This window comes from Bos mutus, chromosome 22 (assembly GCF_027580195.1).
Source record: "Bos mutus isolate GX-2022 chromosome 22, NWIPB_WYAK_1.1, whole genome shotgun sequence".
Taxonomy (NCBI): Eukaryota; Metazoa; Chordata; class Mammalia; order Artiodactyla; family Bovidae; genus Bos; species Bos mutus.
Genome location: NC_091638.1, coordinates 50,113,216 through 50,126,190, shown reverse-complemented (window position 1 = coordinate 50,126,190; position 12,975 = coordinate 50,113,216). Strand labels below are relative to the sequence as shown.

At 56.0% G+C, this 12,975-nt stretch overlaps 3 protein-coding genes across 4 annotated transcripts; 1 reads left to right on the top strand and 2 right to left on the bottom strand.

Moving 5' to 3' along the window:
* Positions 1-611: 611 nt before the first annotated feature.
* Positions 612-3,948, bottom strand: NPRL2 (NPR2 like, GATOR1 complex subunit). Its single transcript, XM_014476906.2, has 11 exons — positions 3,735-3,948; positions 3,113-3,204; positions 2,842-3,010; positions 2,581-2,689; positions 2,078-2,214; positions 1,890-1,987; positions 1,734-1,770; positions 1,522-1,615; positions 1,329-1,446; positions 919-1,061; positions 612-828 (listed from the first exon to the last, which is right to left on the bottom strand). The coding sequence occupies exons 1-11, from the start codon at positions 3,810-3,812 to the stop codon at positions 761-763; spliced, it is 1,143 nt and encodes a 380-aa protein (XP_014332392.1). The 5' UTR covers positions 3,813-3,948; the 3' UTR covers positions 612-760.
* A 17-nt stretch (positions 3,949-3,965) lies between these two features.
* On the top strand, positions 3,966-6,846 carry CYB561D2 (cytochrome b561 family member D2). Of its 2 annotated transcripts, none has more exons than XM_005891461.3 (4): positions 3,966-4,118; positions 4,542-4,690; positions 5,157-5,194; positions 6,158-6,846. In XM_005891461.3, exons 2-4 carry the CDS (start codon positions 4,564-4,566, stop codon positions 6,659-6,661), a joined length of 669 nt encoding a protein of 222 aa, XP_005891523.1. In that variant the 5' UTR covers positions 3,966-4,118; positions 4,542-4,563; the 3' UTR covers positions 6,662-6,846. The 2 variants fall into 2 exon arrangements, with proteins under 2 accessions (XP_005891523.1, XP_070216471.1); XM_070360370.1 differs by having other exon boundaries at positions 4,014-4,151.
* Positions 6,847-7,809: 963 nt separating this feature from the next.
* Positions 7,810-12,634, bottom strand: TMEM115 (transmembrane protein 115). Its single transcript, XM_014476905.2, has 2 exons — positions 11,308-12,634; positions 7,810-8,605 (listed from the first exon to the last, which is right to left on the bottom strand). Exons 1-2 carry the CDS (start codon positions 12,156-12,158, stop codon positions 8,401-8,403), a joined length of 1,056 nt encoding a protein of 351 aa, XP_014332391.2. The 5' UTR covers positions 12,159-12,634; the 3' UTR covers positions 7,810-8,400.
* Positions 12,635-12,975: the final 341 nt, after the last annotated feature.

Here is a 12,975-nt window from a genome sequence, read left to right as displayed (position 1 = left end):
AAAGATCCCCTGGAGAAGAAAATGGCTCCAGTATTCTTGCCTGGAGAATTCCCCCAACAGAGCAGCCTGGTGGGCTACATGCATGGGGTCACGAAAGAGTCGGACACCACTGAGTGACAAATAGACGTCAGAGAGATTTCGGATGTCCAAAGCAGCTTATCCATAGCTCTGCAGAATCAGGCTTTTGCCTCCTGTCCTACCTCCCGATTTTGTTTCTTGCCCCACTCCCCCTTGCCCTCTATGTTCCAGTCCCATGGGCTTCCCTTGGCTTCCTCACATATCCCAAAGCAGATTTTGATTCAGGGCTTTTGCACCTGTTACCTCTGCCTGGTGTATTCTTCCTTCTTCAGGGTTTGGTTTACACTAGTTCAGCTAGGCCTTCCTTGCCCACCTAATACAGAGCAGTCTCAGCTCCTATCCCAATTCACTTTTCATCTCAGCTTTCTGATTGTTTCTTTCTGGCTGATTATTTCAGTTTATAATTAGTGGGCACTTTTACAGGCCCATTGTCGGTTCTGCCCACCAGATGGCGCTCCAGGATGCCAGGACTAGGGGTATTTCATTCACTACTCCTCTCTGGTGGCTGGCTCAGAGGTAGTCTTCAATAAACGTAGGTTGAAACGGATGACTTTATTTACAGAAATGAGGGTCAACCTTAGGACAGTATGGACTAGTTTTCTGGTCTAGTCCTCATGCACCAGGCAGGGCTTAGCAGAAGAGAGTAGCCATAGCTGCGTGCCTTGTCCAACCGCCACCAGCCTCACTTCCAGCAGATGATGATGTTGGGGTCGTTTTCCAGCCGTTCATCCAGCTCTTGGTAGCTCATGCCTGTATGGTGTGGTGGAGGTGAGGTCAGGAGCCTTGAGGGGGTTGGCCACGCTGCCCTGACCCCACCTCAGCGGTCCTGCCTGCTTCTACCTGTCTTGCAACAGATCTCATCGTAGCTGTGGCAGCCTGTGTATAGCCTGGCAGGGTGGCTCCGCTCATCCCGAGACACCCGCACAGGATACTTCTGTAGTCGCCGGATGAGGTTCTTCATAAGCCCAAACTGGATCAGCTTCCTGGGATGAGTGTCAAGGAAGAAAGAGGTGATGCTCTGGGCGAGGCTTCCTTCTAGCCAGGCCAGTCTCCCCTCCGGTTTTGTTTCCATGACCAGACTGGTCTCCAAAACCCATCACCTCCAGGAAGCCTTCCTGGATTAGCAGTGCCATGTGATTCTGCTCACTAGGTGTCTCCTGCTTTCTCTCTGACCCAGAGTTCCAGAGAGACAGAGAGAATGTACCTCCCCTCAGGCAAACCTCTCATGCTTCAAGGAGCCCCCCTCTGACCGTTCATCAACGTGCTGCAGCTGTTGGGGGTGGCGGCCAATGAGATCTCTCACAGTAGTTCCAGGGCTCAGGCTGCAGTACAACTGGAATACATCCCGGAGACTGGCCCTCTTGTGCCCTGCAGGCATCAAGGGTCAGCTCTCCAGGTGGCCCTGCCCTCCCGGAGATGGCCTCCCCCAGGGCCTGACAATACCTTCCTTGGTCACATAGGATAGACACGCCTCCTGCAGGGACTTGTCGTCCACCAGGTCCTGGACTTTAGGTGTCGGGCAGTACACATTGGAGTACTGGAGGGTAGTAGGCGGCACAGGGGCTTGAGTAAGGGGCTTGGAAGTCTGACACAGCCCCAGTTGGGCCCAGTCACATGATCCAGTCTCCACTTATTCAGACCCCAGACTCACCTACCTGGAGGATGGACACCAGTGTCACAACGCCATAGTACCTGGGGGAAACAGTAGTGCTCAGCTTCTGAGGGCCATGCCTTCCCAGCACCTACACTCAGGGTCCCTGGGCTCCTCCTGACAGGTAAACCTGTCCCGGGTGTCACTGTTCCCCACTCACAGCAGGTTCTGGATGGCAATGCGCACCAAGTTGAGCTCCACGTCTGCCTCGGCTGAGATCTTCTGGACGTGGCGGAAACCGTCAATGTAGGGCAGGATCTGGGCAGGGAAGAACAGGTTCAGTAGAAGTGGGATGAGGCCAGGGCTGAGGCCAGCCACAGGTCATGATGGCCGGGGTGGTGAGCGCACCTGCTGTGTGGTGAGGTCCCACTGTGAGTTGAAGAAATCCTCCTTGTCTTTGGTAAAGACAGGCACATCATACTCCTGGGCCACAGGGGGGTCAGGCCTCTGCTCAATCACCTTCAAGTGGATGGTGTTGGATTCATCTGCAGGGGATCCCACCCATATCCTCAGTGCCAACTCTTCCAAGAGGCCCTCAATTACCAGGCAGTCCTCCCAGCCACCCTTGAGGCAGACAGGTGGCTCCGGGTAGGATCAATCTCCTCCTTTTATGGAGCAAGAGACTGAGGTCCATTCAGGGGAAGAAACATGTTCAGGGAGCAGAGCCAGAGAACTCTACTGGCCTCCCCCTCCCCAACCCCATCATCCACTGGACCCTGGACATCGTCAGCCAAGCTCATGGCTATTTCCTAGCCGCCAATTTGTCTTGTCCTTGACTGGGCCCACCTTCCTCTACCACTTTCCCATCCCTCCTCGACCCCTCTGCTGTCCTTGTAGAGGCCAGGCCATACCGATGGGCAGAGTGCACCGGCCTGAGGCATTTAACTCCTCCAGCAGGATGGTCATGATGGGCACCAACTTCTGCTTGCTCTCCTCCGTGGACACGAAGCTGCTCTCTAGCTGGATGGGGCATGGACAGCATGGTTGGCACACCCCAGGACCCTTGGCTGGCACCCTCCCTCACAGGTTCCCAGGTCTGGAGGGCTTTGGAGACACGCGAACAACTTCCCTAATTCTGCCTGCCCATCCATGCAAGCCCATTGTGTGCAGACCTCCAGTGTGGTCAGGTAGCCAGCCAGCTTTTTGACGATGGGCTCAAGGGCACAGGTCTTGGCTTGGGCGTCACACACAAAGCCTAAGTTGAACAGCAGGGCATTGCGGCTATACTTCTTGTGCTCGATGCACACGGGGCAGCCTATCAGTTTCTTCTCCATGGCTGTGCTGGACGAGGGGAACAGGTAGGAACAAAATCAATCTCCTCCTGTCCCCAGGTCTGTCCACGCCTCCTTGGGAGCCCTGCCCACTCCCCAGCTAGGGGCTCACACAGTGATGAGCTTGTTCTGCAGCTCTGGCTTGGTGATGATGTACACCTGGACGGTGTCAAACAGCTCCCGGGAGATGAAGTCCTCAGGGACCTGTGGAAGGGAGTGACAAAAAACCCCTTAGAGGACCTAGTACAGAGACTAGGCAGAGTACACAGGGTGACCTTCAAGACCTAAGCTCTCTTCTCCAGGGTTTCTCCTCTCTCCCATCCACCCAGGCCTACTCCAACTTTGTTTCCACACACACATTATGTTTTCACCTACCTCCTGGCTTCTGCATATGCTGTTCCCTCCACCTGGCACACTCCTCCCACACCTAAATTTCTATGCATGCAGGGACACTAGTGGATCACCACTCACACCTCTCATAGGACCTGGCACCTCCCTTGGGCCCACACAGCCCCATTTTCCACAATCACTGCCTATGTGATGTTTGTTTGCTTTGCCACACCGGGAGCTCGGGACTGGGTTTGAATATACTTGTGGTTCACGATTCCCCGCGAACGAGGGAGCGGCGTGCCTGCGTGCAACACGGGGCACTGGGTTCCATCGCTTCCAGCCAACTGACTGAACTCCCTGGAGCGTCCCTCTATCCCCCATTGTCCCGCGAGCCCGGATAGCACCTGATAGGTGATCTTGGGTCCCAGCGTAGGGTGAAACTCGCTGAAGAATATGCATTCGATGCGGCAGCTGCTGCCCATGGCGCTAGTGGGGCCGGGGTCTGTAGCTGGGGCCTCTATTCCTGGGAGCACCTGTCAGAAACAGACCAGAGGCTTGGGCCGCCAGGTCAGACACGCCTGCGCACTGGTAACACCCGCGAAGCCATCTGCTCAACAGCGCCTGCGCAGCGCAACTCAGCCGTGTGGCTGCGGAGAACAGTCCAGGAAGTCCCGGGTGGGTAGGCGTCGCACCCGGAAGTTAGGCGGCGGAGCGGCAGGGCGCGCGGCTAGCGCCCGAAGAATCCCACTTGTTCGGGACCGAACCACCTCCTCGGGTCGGCGCTGCGGGTGAGGCAGGCGAATCCCTGGCGTGTAGAAGCAGTAAGCCAGCTGCACGTGGGAAGGGTGTGCGCAAAGAGATTGAGGCTGTAATTTCGACGCAACCGGGAACTACAGTTCCCGTAGTGCTTCACGCCCCTCCAGCAGGCGCTCCCGTCCTGCGACGGCGTGATGCACTCTGGGATTTGTAGTCTATTACACGGCCTTGCGTAACTTACCTGGAAGGTGGACCAGTGATCTGTGCCAATTCAGATGCGGATACAGGCTGACAGGCCACCAGCCCGCGACTATTTCTGGGCCCTGCCTTAATGCTGTCCCTTCCTACCTTAACTCTTTGGAAGAGAGTGGCATTCCTGCTCCGCCACCCTTGCTCCAGTTAGAAGAGTGGACAGCAAGCACCAGAGGCCCTTGCTCACTCTGCTATGCTTTCAGACTATAGCCGGCCTGATTGATCATGGCCCTTTCTGTGGAGACCGAGTCACACATATACCGAGCTCTGCGCACTGTCTCCGGGGCTGCTGCCCACCTTGTGGCCCTGGGCTTCACCATCTTTGTGGCTGTACTTGCCAGGCCTGGCTCCAGTAAGTACAATGCATAGCTACTGACTTTTGGGAACTGTCACTTTTCCTGGGGAGCAGGGGCAATAGGAAGCTTTGGGTCTGACTCTTGGGAAAGGCCTGGCTGGCTCAGGGACATGCCGTGCTGGAGGGATAAGCAGGGTGGAGTAGATGAGAGAGAGGGCTCTGCCAGCTTGGCCAGGCCCCACAGAGTACCTGGCTTCTCTTGTCTGGGTGCTGCACTTGGCTGTCTCTTGCAAAGTACAGGGGGAAAGGAGGGCTGAGAGAAGTGTTGAAGGGTGGCCTCTGATCCAGGGAGGATCCAGGAAGAGAGAATAGATATGGGGTCAGCTTGTTGTGGTAAGAGAGAGCTTGCATTTTGGCAGCACCTCCTTGGGTGATGGGCTGCTCATTTTCCTCAGTTTGTGGGGATTGGTGTGGCTGGGTTCTTCTTGCTTGAGCCTCATGAGGCTTCCTCTTCTCATTCCAGGTCTCTTCTCCTGGCACCCTGTGCTTATGTCTTTGGCTGTAAGTAGTGAACCTGGCCAGCTCTTAGGGGTGGGAGGAAGTACAGCTCTGGGGGTGGTCTTCAGTTTAGTCACTCAGTCATGTCTGACTCTTTGCGACCCCATGAATTGCAGCACACCAGGCCTCCCTGTCCATCACCAACTCCCGGAGTTCACCCAAACTCATGTGCATCGAGTTGGTGATACCATCCAGCCATCTCATCCTCTGTTGTCCCCTTCTCCTCCTGCCCCCAATCCCTCCCAGCATCAGTCTTTTCCAATGAGTCAACTCTTCGCATGAGGTGGCCACAAGTACTGGAGTTTCAGCTTTAGCATCAATCCTTCCAATGAACACCCCAGACTGTAGTGGCCTCTAAATGTAAATGGACACTTAATATCTATTTGGAGGGGTGGGATGTGGGGTTGGAGGAACTGTAGGCTCCAACTCCTGCCACAGTTTATATCTGAGACTTGAACTAGGGTAATCAAGATGCAGGGCAAATGGGTTTGTCTAAGTACAAAATGATGCTTTAGCCACCTCCAGGCCAGAAGGTTAATATGCATTTGGGTGTACCTGTGCCTCCTGTCACCTTAATTTACAGTGGTGCGCCTAGTATTCCCTGAAACAGGGCACCCATGTGGACAACTCTTGCCAAGAAATTGTATCCAGGCCTGTCAGGAAAACAAAGCTTGTGAATCATTTATAACTGCCCCATCTCAAACCTTGTTTGCTGGGTAACACAGCAGAGATGACATTTCAGAGTAGTACCCAGGAAGAAGTGTGGAGAGGTACCTCTTGTGGTTACTCAGAACACATGTTCTGTCCCAGATAGTTTTCCACTCTTGCCCCAGCAAATACTCTAGTCAGTGGGGAAGAAAATAAAGGGCACTCTGCCCACACTAGCGGGCAGCTTAGGTTGTATCTAAAACTCTGCCCTTCTGCTTGGCAGCACTCCCATTTAGTGTCCTATCTTTGTCTTCACAGTTCTCTTTCCTGATGACCGAGGCATTGCTGGTGTTCTCTCCTGAGAGTTCATTGCTGCGCTCCCTTTCACGGAAGGGCCGAGCGCGTTGCCACTGGGTTCTGCAGCTGCTGGCCTTGCTGTGTGCATTGCTGGGCCTGGGCCTTGTCATCCTCCACAAGGAACAGCTTGGCAAAGCCCACCTGGCCACTTGGCATGGGCGGGCAGGGTTGCTAGCTGTGCTGTGGGCAGGGCTGCAGTGCTCGGGTGGGGTGGGCCTGCTCTACCCCAAATTGCTGCCTCGATGGCCCCTGGCCAAGCTTAAGCTCTATCACGCCACTTCGGGGTTGGTGGGCTACCTTCTGGGGGGTGCCAGCCTCTTGTTGGGCATGTGCTCACTCTGGTTCACTGCCACAGTCACCGGTGGGGTCTGGTACCTGGCTGTGCTTTGCCCTGTCATTACCAGCTTGGTCATTATGAACCAGGTGAGCAACGCCTACCTGTACCGCAAGAGGATCCAGCCGTGAACTCTTCCCAGCCTTGGGAAAGCCTGGATTTGCCCCTCAGTGTGGAAGCCACGTTTGAGGCCTCCTGGACTCCCTCAGCTCGCTCATGGGATGCCTCAGGCCCTGGGGCAGCCAGAGTCCTGTGTGTGACACTGTTACTTGCTCCTCATGCTGCGGTGCCTCCCCTTTCCTTCCTTCTCTACCGGCCCAGAGGAGTTTATGGATCATGTGCCTGGATGAAGTTGGGGTTGCAAGACTATCCCCCACCCCCAGCAACTCAGCCTTTGCTGGTATGTCCAGAAATTACAGAAGAGAAGAAAGTACAATAAAGTGGAAAAAAAAGACTGAAGGGACTTCCCCGATGGTCCAGTTATTAAGACTCTGAGCTTCCAATGCAGGGGGTGCAGATTTGATCCCTGGTGGGGGAACTAAGCATATGCCACGAGGTGCAGTCAAAAAGAAAAAAAAAAAAAGACTGAAAAGACTGGATGGGAGGAATAGCCCAGAGGTGGGGATAGTTCTTGCTAATACCATCAGCAGGAACAAATGGGCAGCTGGGCAAGATGGGGACCTGTCCGTGGCTGCTCACGGAGGGGCTGAAGCTCTCCTGCGACATCAGCCCCTGGGATCTGGCTGCTGAGTGCCCTACGCCCCCTGGGGCCCTAGCAGGTCCTAGGGCTGTAGCTGCAGCTGTGATTGGTGGGGCTGTGTCCTTTCAGTTTCCCCAGGTGCCCACTGTGTTGGGAGTTTCGACTGTGATGGTCCAATCTGGGCAGTGACAGGATGGGAGCTGGGGATGGGCTGCCTCCACAGGTGCCAAACACCAAGCACTCTTGTCTTCAAAGTGAACCATGGGTAAGAACAACTCCTTATGATGAGAGGCCCTTAGTTATCAGATCTTCAGGCAGGGCCTCCCTGACCAGGTAGTGCAGGCAGAGACAATAAGTAAGGGTCTGAGGTGACAGCTCTGGGAAGGCTGCTTGAGTGGACATGTGGTGGTGAGGCAGGGGAGAGTGTGACAGGGGGTAGGGAGAAATGAGGGCAATGGGGTTTTTATCCAGCGGGAATAGCCTTCATGACCGAGCCCTGGAACCTGAGGTCCCTGTCTAATCCGCAGCTGAGCATGGCGAGGGGGCTGCACAAGGTGGTCTAACGGAGCCCAGGAGCCATACCTCAAAGAACTGCTTTATTGATACTGCGAGGCAGGGCTTGGCTGCCCACTCAAGTGGTCCTGTAGAAAATACCTGGGAGCTGTGGCTGCTCTGGGCTGGAAGCAGCCATGGCCACAGCAGGGGGAATCAGAAATCTTGACATGAGCGCAGTCTTTCTGGGGGCAGGCAGGGATGTGCAGCAGCCCTGCGCTGGCTCCTGCACTGGCTGGACCCCCAGAATGTTTTTGGCAAATCCTTGCCTTGGCTCAGGGCTCTCAGCAACCAGTGTCAGGTGTGAGGGTTGGCCCAGGAGCCATGCACCAGTGTCCGTGCAGCCGCTTGCCTGAGGCTGCCTGCTGAGGTGCAGTCTTACCTCAGATGGCCTGGGCTGGCTATGCTTCAGAGGTCCCATGCCTGGCAGAGTGGTTGTCTGGAGCTGGAACCAGGTAGCAAGAGTCCTGGGTAGTGTTGGCGAGAAAGAGCAGAAGGCTGTGGCAACCCGCAGCAGGCCTTCTTCCCTCTCCTCAGAGCAGTCAGTGCCCTGGAGTAGCTGAGAGGGTGTCAAAGGGGGCTTGGGAGAGGACGTGCTACACTCAAGGTGGTCTAGAGTTACAGCGTCGGGGGAGCTGCCTCAAAGGTGATCAAGCTGGATTCTGGGACAGCCCCCTTCCCTGGGAGTGTGGGGGCCTTGTCTGACGGCATGGGGCTATCCACCTTGGCCCCAGCCTCCTCTTCATCGTCGTCCATGCTGGGCCAGACAGATTGGTCCTCCACTCGCTTCAACCGCTCGTTGAGGGCCTTCAGAGCCAGTTGCCTGGGGCCGGGGAAAGATGACAGGTCACTATGGGTCTGAACGTGGCTCATGCCCTGTATTCTTTCCCTCAGGAAACTGACTTGCCTTACTGCTCACATGCCTCTCAAAATCCTATGTGTTCTCCTTCCCCATTGTGGGGCCCAGGGCTCCCCAGGGATCCGATTAAGGCTGTCTCTGCCATCCAAATAAGGACCCCAAAGGCTGTAGAGCACTCCCTCCATAGTTCGGACACCTCCCGGCTGAGAATGCTGGGTGCCCACCGGGCTGCCCCCAGGCATGGTTCTGAGGATGGTGCCTAAGGCTAGACAGAACTGCGACCCAGGGCAGATGGTGGAAGGGCAAGTCCCTGGACGCATGAATTTCTGCTGGGCACCAGCATCACATTGAAGGCATAACTTCTCCCCATCTCCTTGTCAGGAGTGTTGTGTCTCCTTGTCAGGAGTGTTGTGAACCCCCTGGCAAGGGTTTGTGGGGAGGTTTGGAACTTAAGCCCTTGCTTTGGCTGTCAGCCTGGGAAAGCAGGGCCAACTTGGGTTAGCTCACCCCTCCTAACTGACTCTTAGCATTGGCCTTCCCAGAAGAACCCCCAACACTACCAAGACCTGGGTTAGAGCAGGAACACATAGTTTCCTAGCGGGAAGAGAGGAAGAAAAAACAGCCCATGTGGGTAGGGCACAGGCCAGGCCTGTTTCCACTGGGCAGACCCCTGGAGACCCCACCTTCAAGGGAAGTGGGGAAGTTCGCTAGAAGAAGGTATATACGAGGACCTGGGACCCTGCCCACCAGGAGGTAGGCTGCTCATGCTGCCAGCTAATATTCCTCATAGTGGTCACTGTGGACCCCTGATGCTTTCAACTCTGCCACCAGCATGGGAGACCTATATAGCCTTCCATGTTCCAGAAGAAAACCAAAATCTCCACCATGCCAGGGGACATGACAGGAGGAGCAACAAGAAGACAGGCATACAAAGCCCCAGCATACTTCCACCCTGTCCTTCAGCCTGGCATCATGGCAAGTTGGCACAGACAGGACAGTCCTTCCCTCTGCTACCCAAGCTCCCATTCTGGATGCTGCCTTCCCAATTCTGTTGAAAACCTGCCGAGGTAGAGAGGTAGTGGCATGCCCATCACTCTGTCACAGGGTCAAAGATGGGAAACCCTGCCTCCCACTATTACTGCCTCTTTGGGGCAGGGAGTGTGGCATGCAGCAAGAGATCAAACTGCTTGGTAGAGTGACCCCTATCCCCAAGCAAGGTAACAGCCACAAGGCTATGCCAGGAACCCCCTTCCTGACACCACTACCCCAACATGCCTCCAACTGTCCAGTTTCTTGGGGCTGTGAAGGTTTTTCGAATGTCCAGCCAACCCAGCAATCCAAGATTTCTCACTAGAGGAGGGACCATCACTGTGGCCTGGGATCACCTGAACATCTCTAAGGACAGTTCAGTTTCCACTAGGCCCGGCCCTTCTGGCTGCATCTCCTCCACCAGTTAAGGTTAAAGATTAATAAAGAACTCGGTCTCTAGGATTGGTTAGCCACGGAGACACAAAGTAAGGCCCACAGTCAAGCTCTGTGGCACGCCACGTGCACTAACACGTAGCACCTTGGACCACAGTACTCTGGCTTCTCTAGTTGGAAACTCCTTCAGGAGACGCGTGTGTCCCTCACGCCAAAGCCCCAGTGGAGAGGAGGCACCGGAACAAGTCCAACTGAATTTGTAAAGTTGCCTGCTAAGAACTCATCTCATGGGTGCACAAAAGCAGAAGCCTTTGACAAATGCACAAAATTGGAACAGAACCTGCTCTAGATTTCACAATTCAAGTAATTGCATAAAAAAAACAAAAACCACTCAACAATAGTGTTGGAAACAGAGCTGTGACCACTCTGGTGAGTCCATAGACCTGGGAGAGAGAGAAAGAGATGGATTAAAAAAAGATCTGTCTTGCCCTGGCCAAGGTGCATTAAGTGAGTACTTCAGCTGAGACTCCTGATGGTGCAGATGGCTTGGTTTACAGATAATGAAAAGGCTGTCTCCATTCCCTGGTGTGGTCAGCAGGCTCCCTTGGTGGGTCACGTGGCTGTCCCATGGGTTTGGTGACACACGCCTGCCAGAGTCGGTGTATGTGGGCCAGTGGTCGTCTAAGTCGTTATACCCCAGGCTTCCCTGTTAATAAATAAGCTGCAGAGAAGCACGGCATCTGAATTTAAGGCCCAGGAAGAGGGTGGAGTCCAGCACTTGGAAACTGGGGTGGCCCCAACCACCTCATAAGGATCCCAGGTCTCCTTCCCTGTCCATCTCTCACAGGGGAAAAAGGACCAGCGGGTTGCTTCTGGCTCCCATGGGACCAGTGTCTAGCATGCCAAGATTCTGAGACGAGGCCAGGGTTATGTGTACCTGGCTCTCCACTAGCCCTCACACAGTTCAAAAGGAAGCAGGGCGTTTCTTGAAACTTAAGCACCCTGGGTGAGAAAGACAACTTTTACTCCCTAATTTTGGAAAGCACTGTATGTAGCCCAGATACCGAAGTGTTGAGATCAAGGCCACAAACTGGATTTTCTCTGAGTCTGCCCCCAACATCTTACTGTAAACCTACATACAGCTGCCAGCCTACATACAGCAAGCAAGCACCTCAAAAGATGGAATGTGACCTGATCTGTAAGATTCTCCTAGCTCAACAAGGTTTTGGAAGATTCCACAGTACCTTCTCCGCTCTGCGTCCTGAGGGTCTGTGCCTGGGAGGCTGATGGTAATGGAGGATGGGGCGCCCACGTCATAGCGCTTCACTGTCTTCTGGCATATCTTTACTTTCACCAGGAGGCCATGCACCAGGTTTGCCAGCAGGCCCACCACAGGCTGCAGGATCTCGGGGAAGAAGGTGGCGAAAGCAAAGTGGTCGGCCATGTCCCCTCGGCCTCGGCTATGGCGCTGGTAGAAACGAAGATACACCCAACTGGAGATCAGCCCAAAGCCATAGGAGGCCAGTGCCGGGCTCTGGAGCAGTGTGGCCAGCCGCAGCAGCAGCAGCAGCCCCAACAGCAGCATGGGCACCACACTGACACGCACCTGGGGCACTCGCAGGACCACACAGTCCCCCATGGTTTGCTTGAGTGCCACCAGGACACCACCTAGGAAGCCGAGGGCGCCGTGGATGCGGACAGTGAAAAGGTAGACCAAGTTGAAGGAAGCCATGTAGGTGAGGAGGTAGGCGAAGGCCCCCAGCAGCCCCACAGACACGTTCACCACTGAGAAGAAGATGAGCAGCTCCAAGGCCCCCCAGAGGGGCTCCAGCAAACGTCCAGCTACCACTACCGTGGCCAGGCTGATGGCCACATCCCACACATGCTGTTCCATCAACCCATGGGTAGCCAGGGTCCAGATCCAGAAGTTGGGCGGAAAGAGGTAGCCTGGGGTGACCGCCAGGCAGCCCGTGTCCACGGCGAAGGACAGCAGATACAGAAATAGTACCGCCGCGCACAGAGCCTTCACCACCACGCTGGCGCTGGACAGAATGGCCCCCAAGTGTTGGCGGGCGCCCGGTAGGGCGCGCTGCATCTTCCTGGCGGGCGTTGGCCTGAAGGAAGGGTTTAGTGGGCTAGGGGCCTCCCCGGGGCCTCTTCCCAGTCCGGCCCCGACGGGAGGCCCGGGCCCGACCTAGTCACTGGCCTATGGCCCCGGTGAAGGCTTCTACTTCCGGTCGGGTCGACTCCGGTCCCAAAGGGCAGAGCCGGGCCTGGTCGGTCGCGGGGCCGGTGCCTAGGCCCCTCGACGGGGATCTGAGGAAAGGCCCTGAGCAGCTTAGACACCACCGCCTGCCCGCCCGCCCTGTGTGGCCACAGCGCCGACCGGGCTGGCGGTGATCTCAGGGCTCGATCTCCTCCATCCACTCTGGGGCCTCTTACGGTCCGCGCGGCACGGAGGCTAGTTCTGGGCCGGAGTCAAGTCTGGTCAGCTCCGCCTCGGCCTCGGTCTCGGTTTCGACAGTACCTCCTCCCTTCTCAGGCGCCGACAAACAGGGCGCTGCGCCTGCGCGCCCCGGGCGGCGGCAGGAAGCCCTCTGAGCGTCGGCCTTGCGGCTCCGCGGCATGCTGGGACATGAAGTCCTCGGCCACACTGGGACCTGCGGAGATCTGGGTTCTGGGTAGAACTAGTCCCAGGAGGCTGTGCGCCAGGAGAGGTGGGTGTGCTTGGGAGTTGTAGTGCTCAGGACCGTTTCCGCCGGTTCTCCAGACGTGGGGGGAGGGCGAACGACCTCTGGAGAGCGGCGAGAACCGGCGGCTGCACAGCTGCAGGCCACGCACTTTCTGAATTTCCCGGGAGGCGTGGCTCCATGTCTGCCGGTACATCTGAGTGGGTGTGTCCTTGTAGGCAG

Bases quoted from the DNA above. Each gene is read 5' to 3' on its own strand.
- TMEM115 (XM_014476905.2), bottom strand. From the start codon at position 12,158: ATGCAGCGCGCCCTACCGGGCGCCCGCCAACACTTGGGGGCCATTCTG. The intron at 8,606-11,307 runs GTACTGTGGAAT...CCCCGGCCCCAG, and splicing joins CAGGACGCAGAGCGGAGAAG to GCAACTGGCTCTGAAGGCCC.
- NPRL2 (XM_014476906.2), bottom strand. From the start codon at position 3,812: ATGGGCAGCAGCTGCCGCATCGAATGCATATTCTTCAGCGAGTTTCAC. The intron at 3,011-3,112 runs GTGAGCCCCTAG...CCCCTCGTCCAG, and splicing joins CAGAACAAGCTCATCACTGT to CACAGCCATGGAGAAGAAAC. The intron at 1,988-2,077 runs GTGCGCTCACCA...TTCCCTGCCCAG, and splicing joins GGGACCTCACCACACAGCAG to ATCCTGCCCTACATTGACGG.
- CYB561D2 (XM_005891461.3), top strand. From the start codon at position 4,564: ATGGCCCTTTCTGTGGAGACCGAGTCACACATATACCGAGCTCTGCGC. The intron at 4,691-5,156 runs GTAAGTACAATG...TTCTCATTCCAG, and splicing joins ACTTGCCAGGCCTGGCTCCA to GTCTCTTCTCCTGGCACCCT. The intron at 5,195-6,157 runs GTAAGTAGTGAA...TTGTCTTCACAG, and splicing joins CTGTGCTTATGTCTTTGGCT to TTCTCTTTCCTGATGACCGA.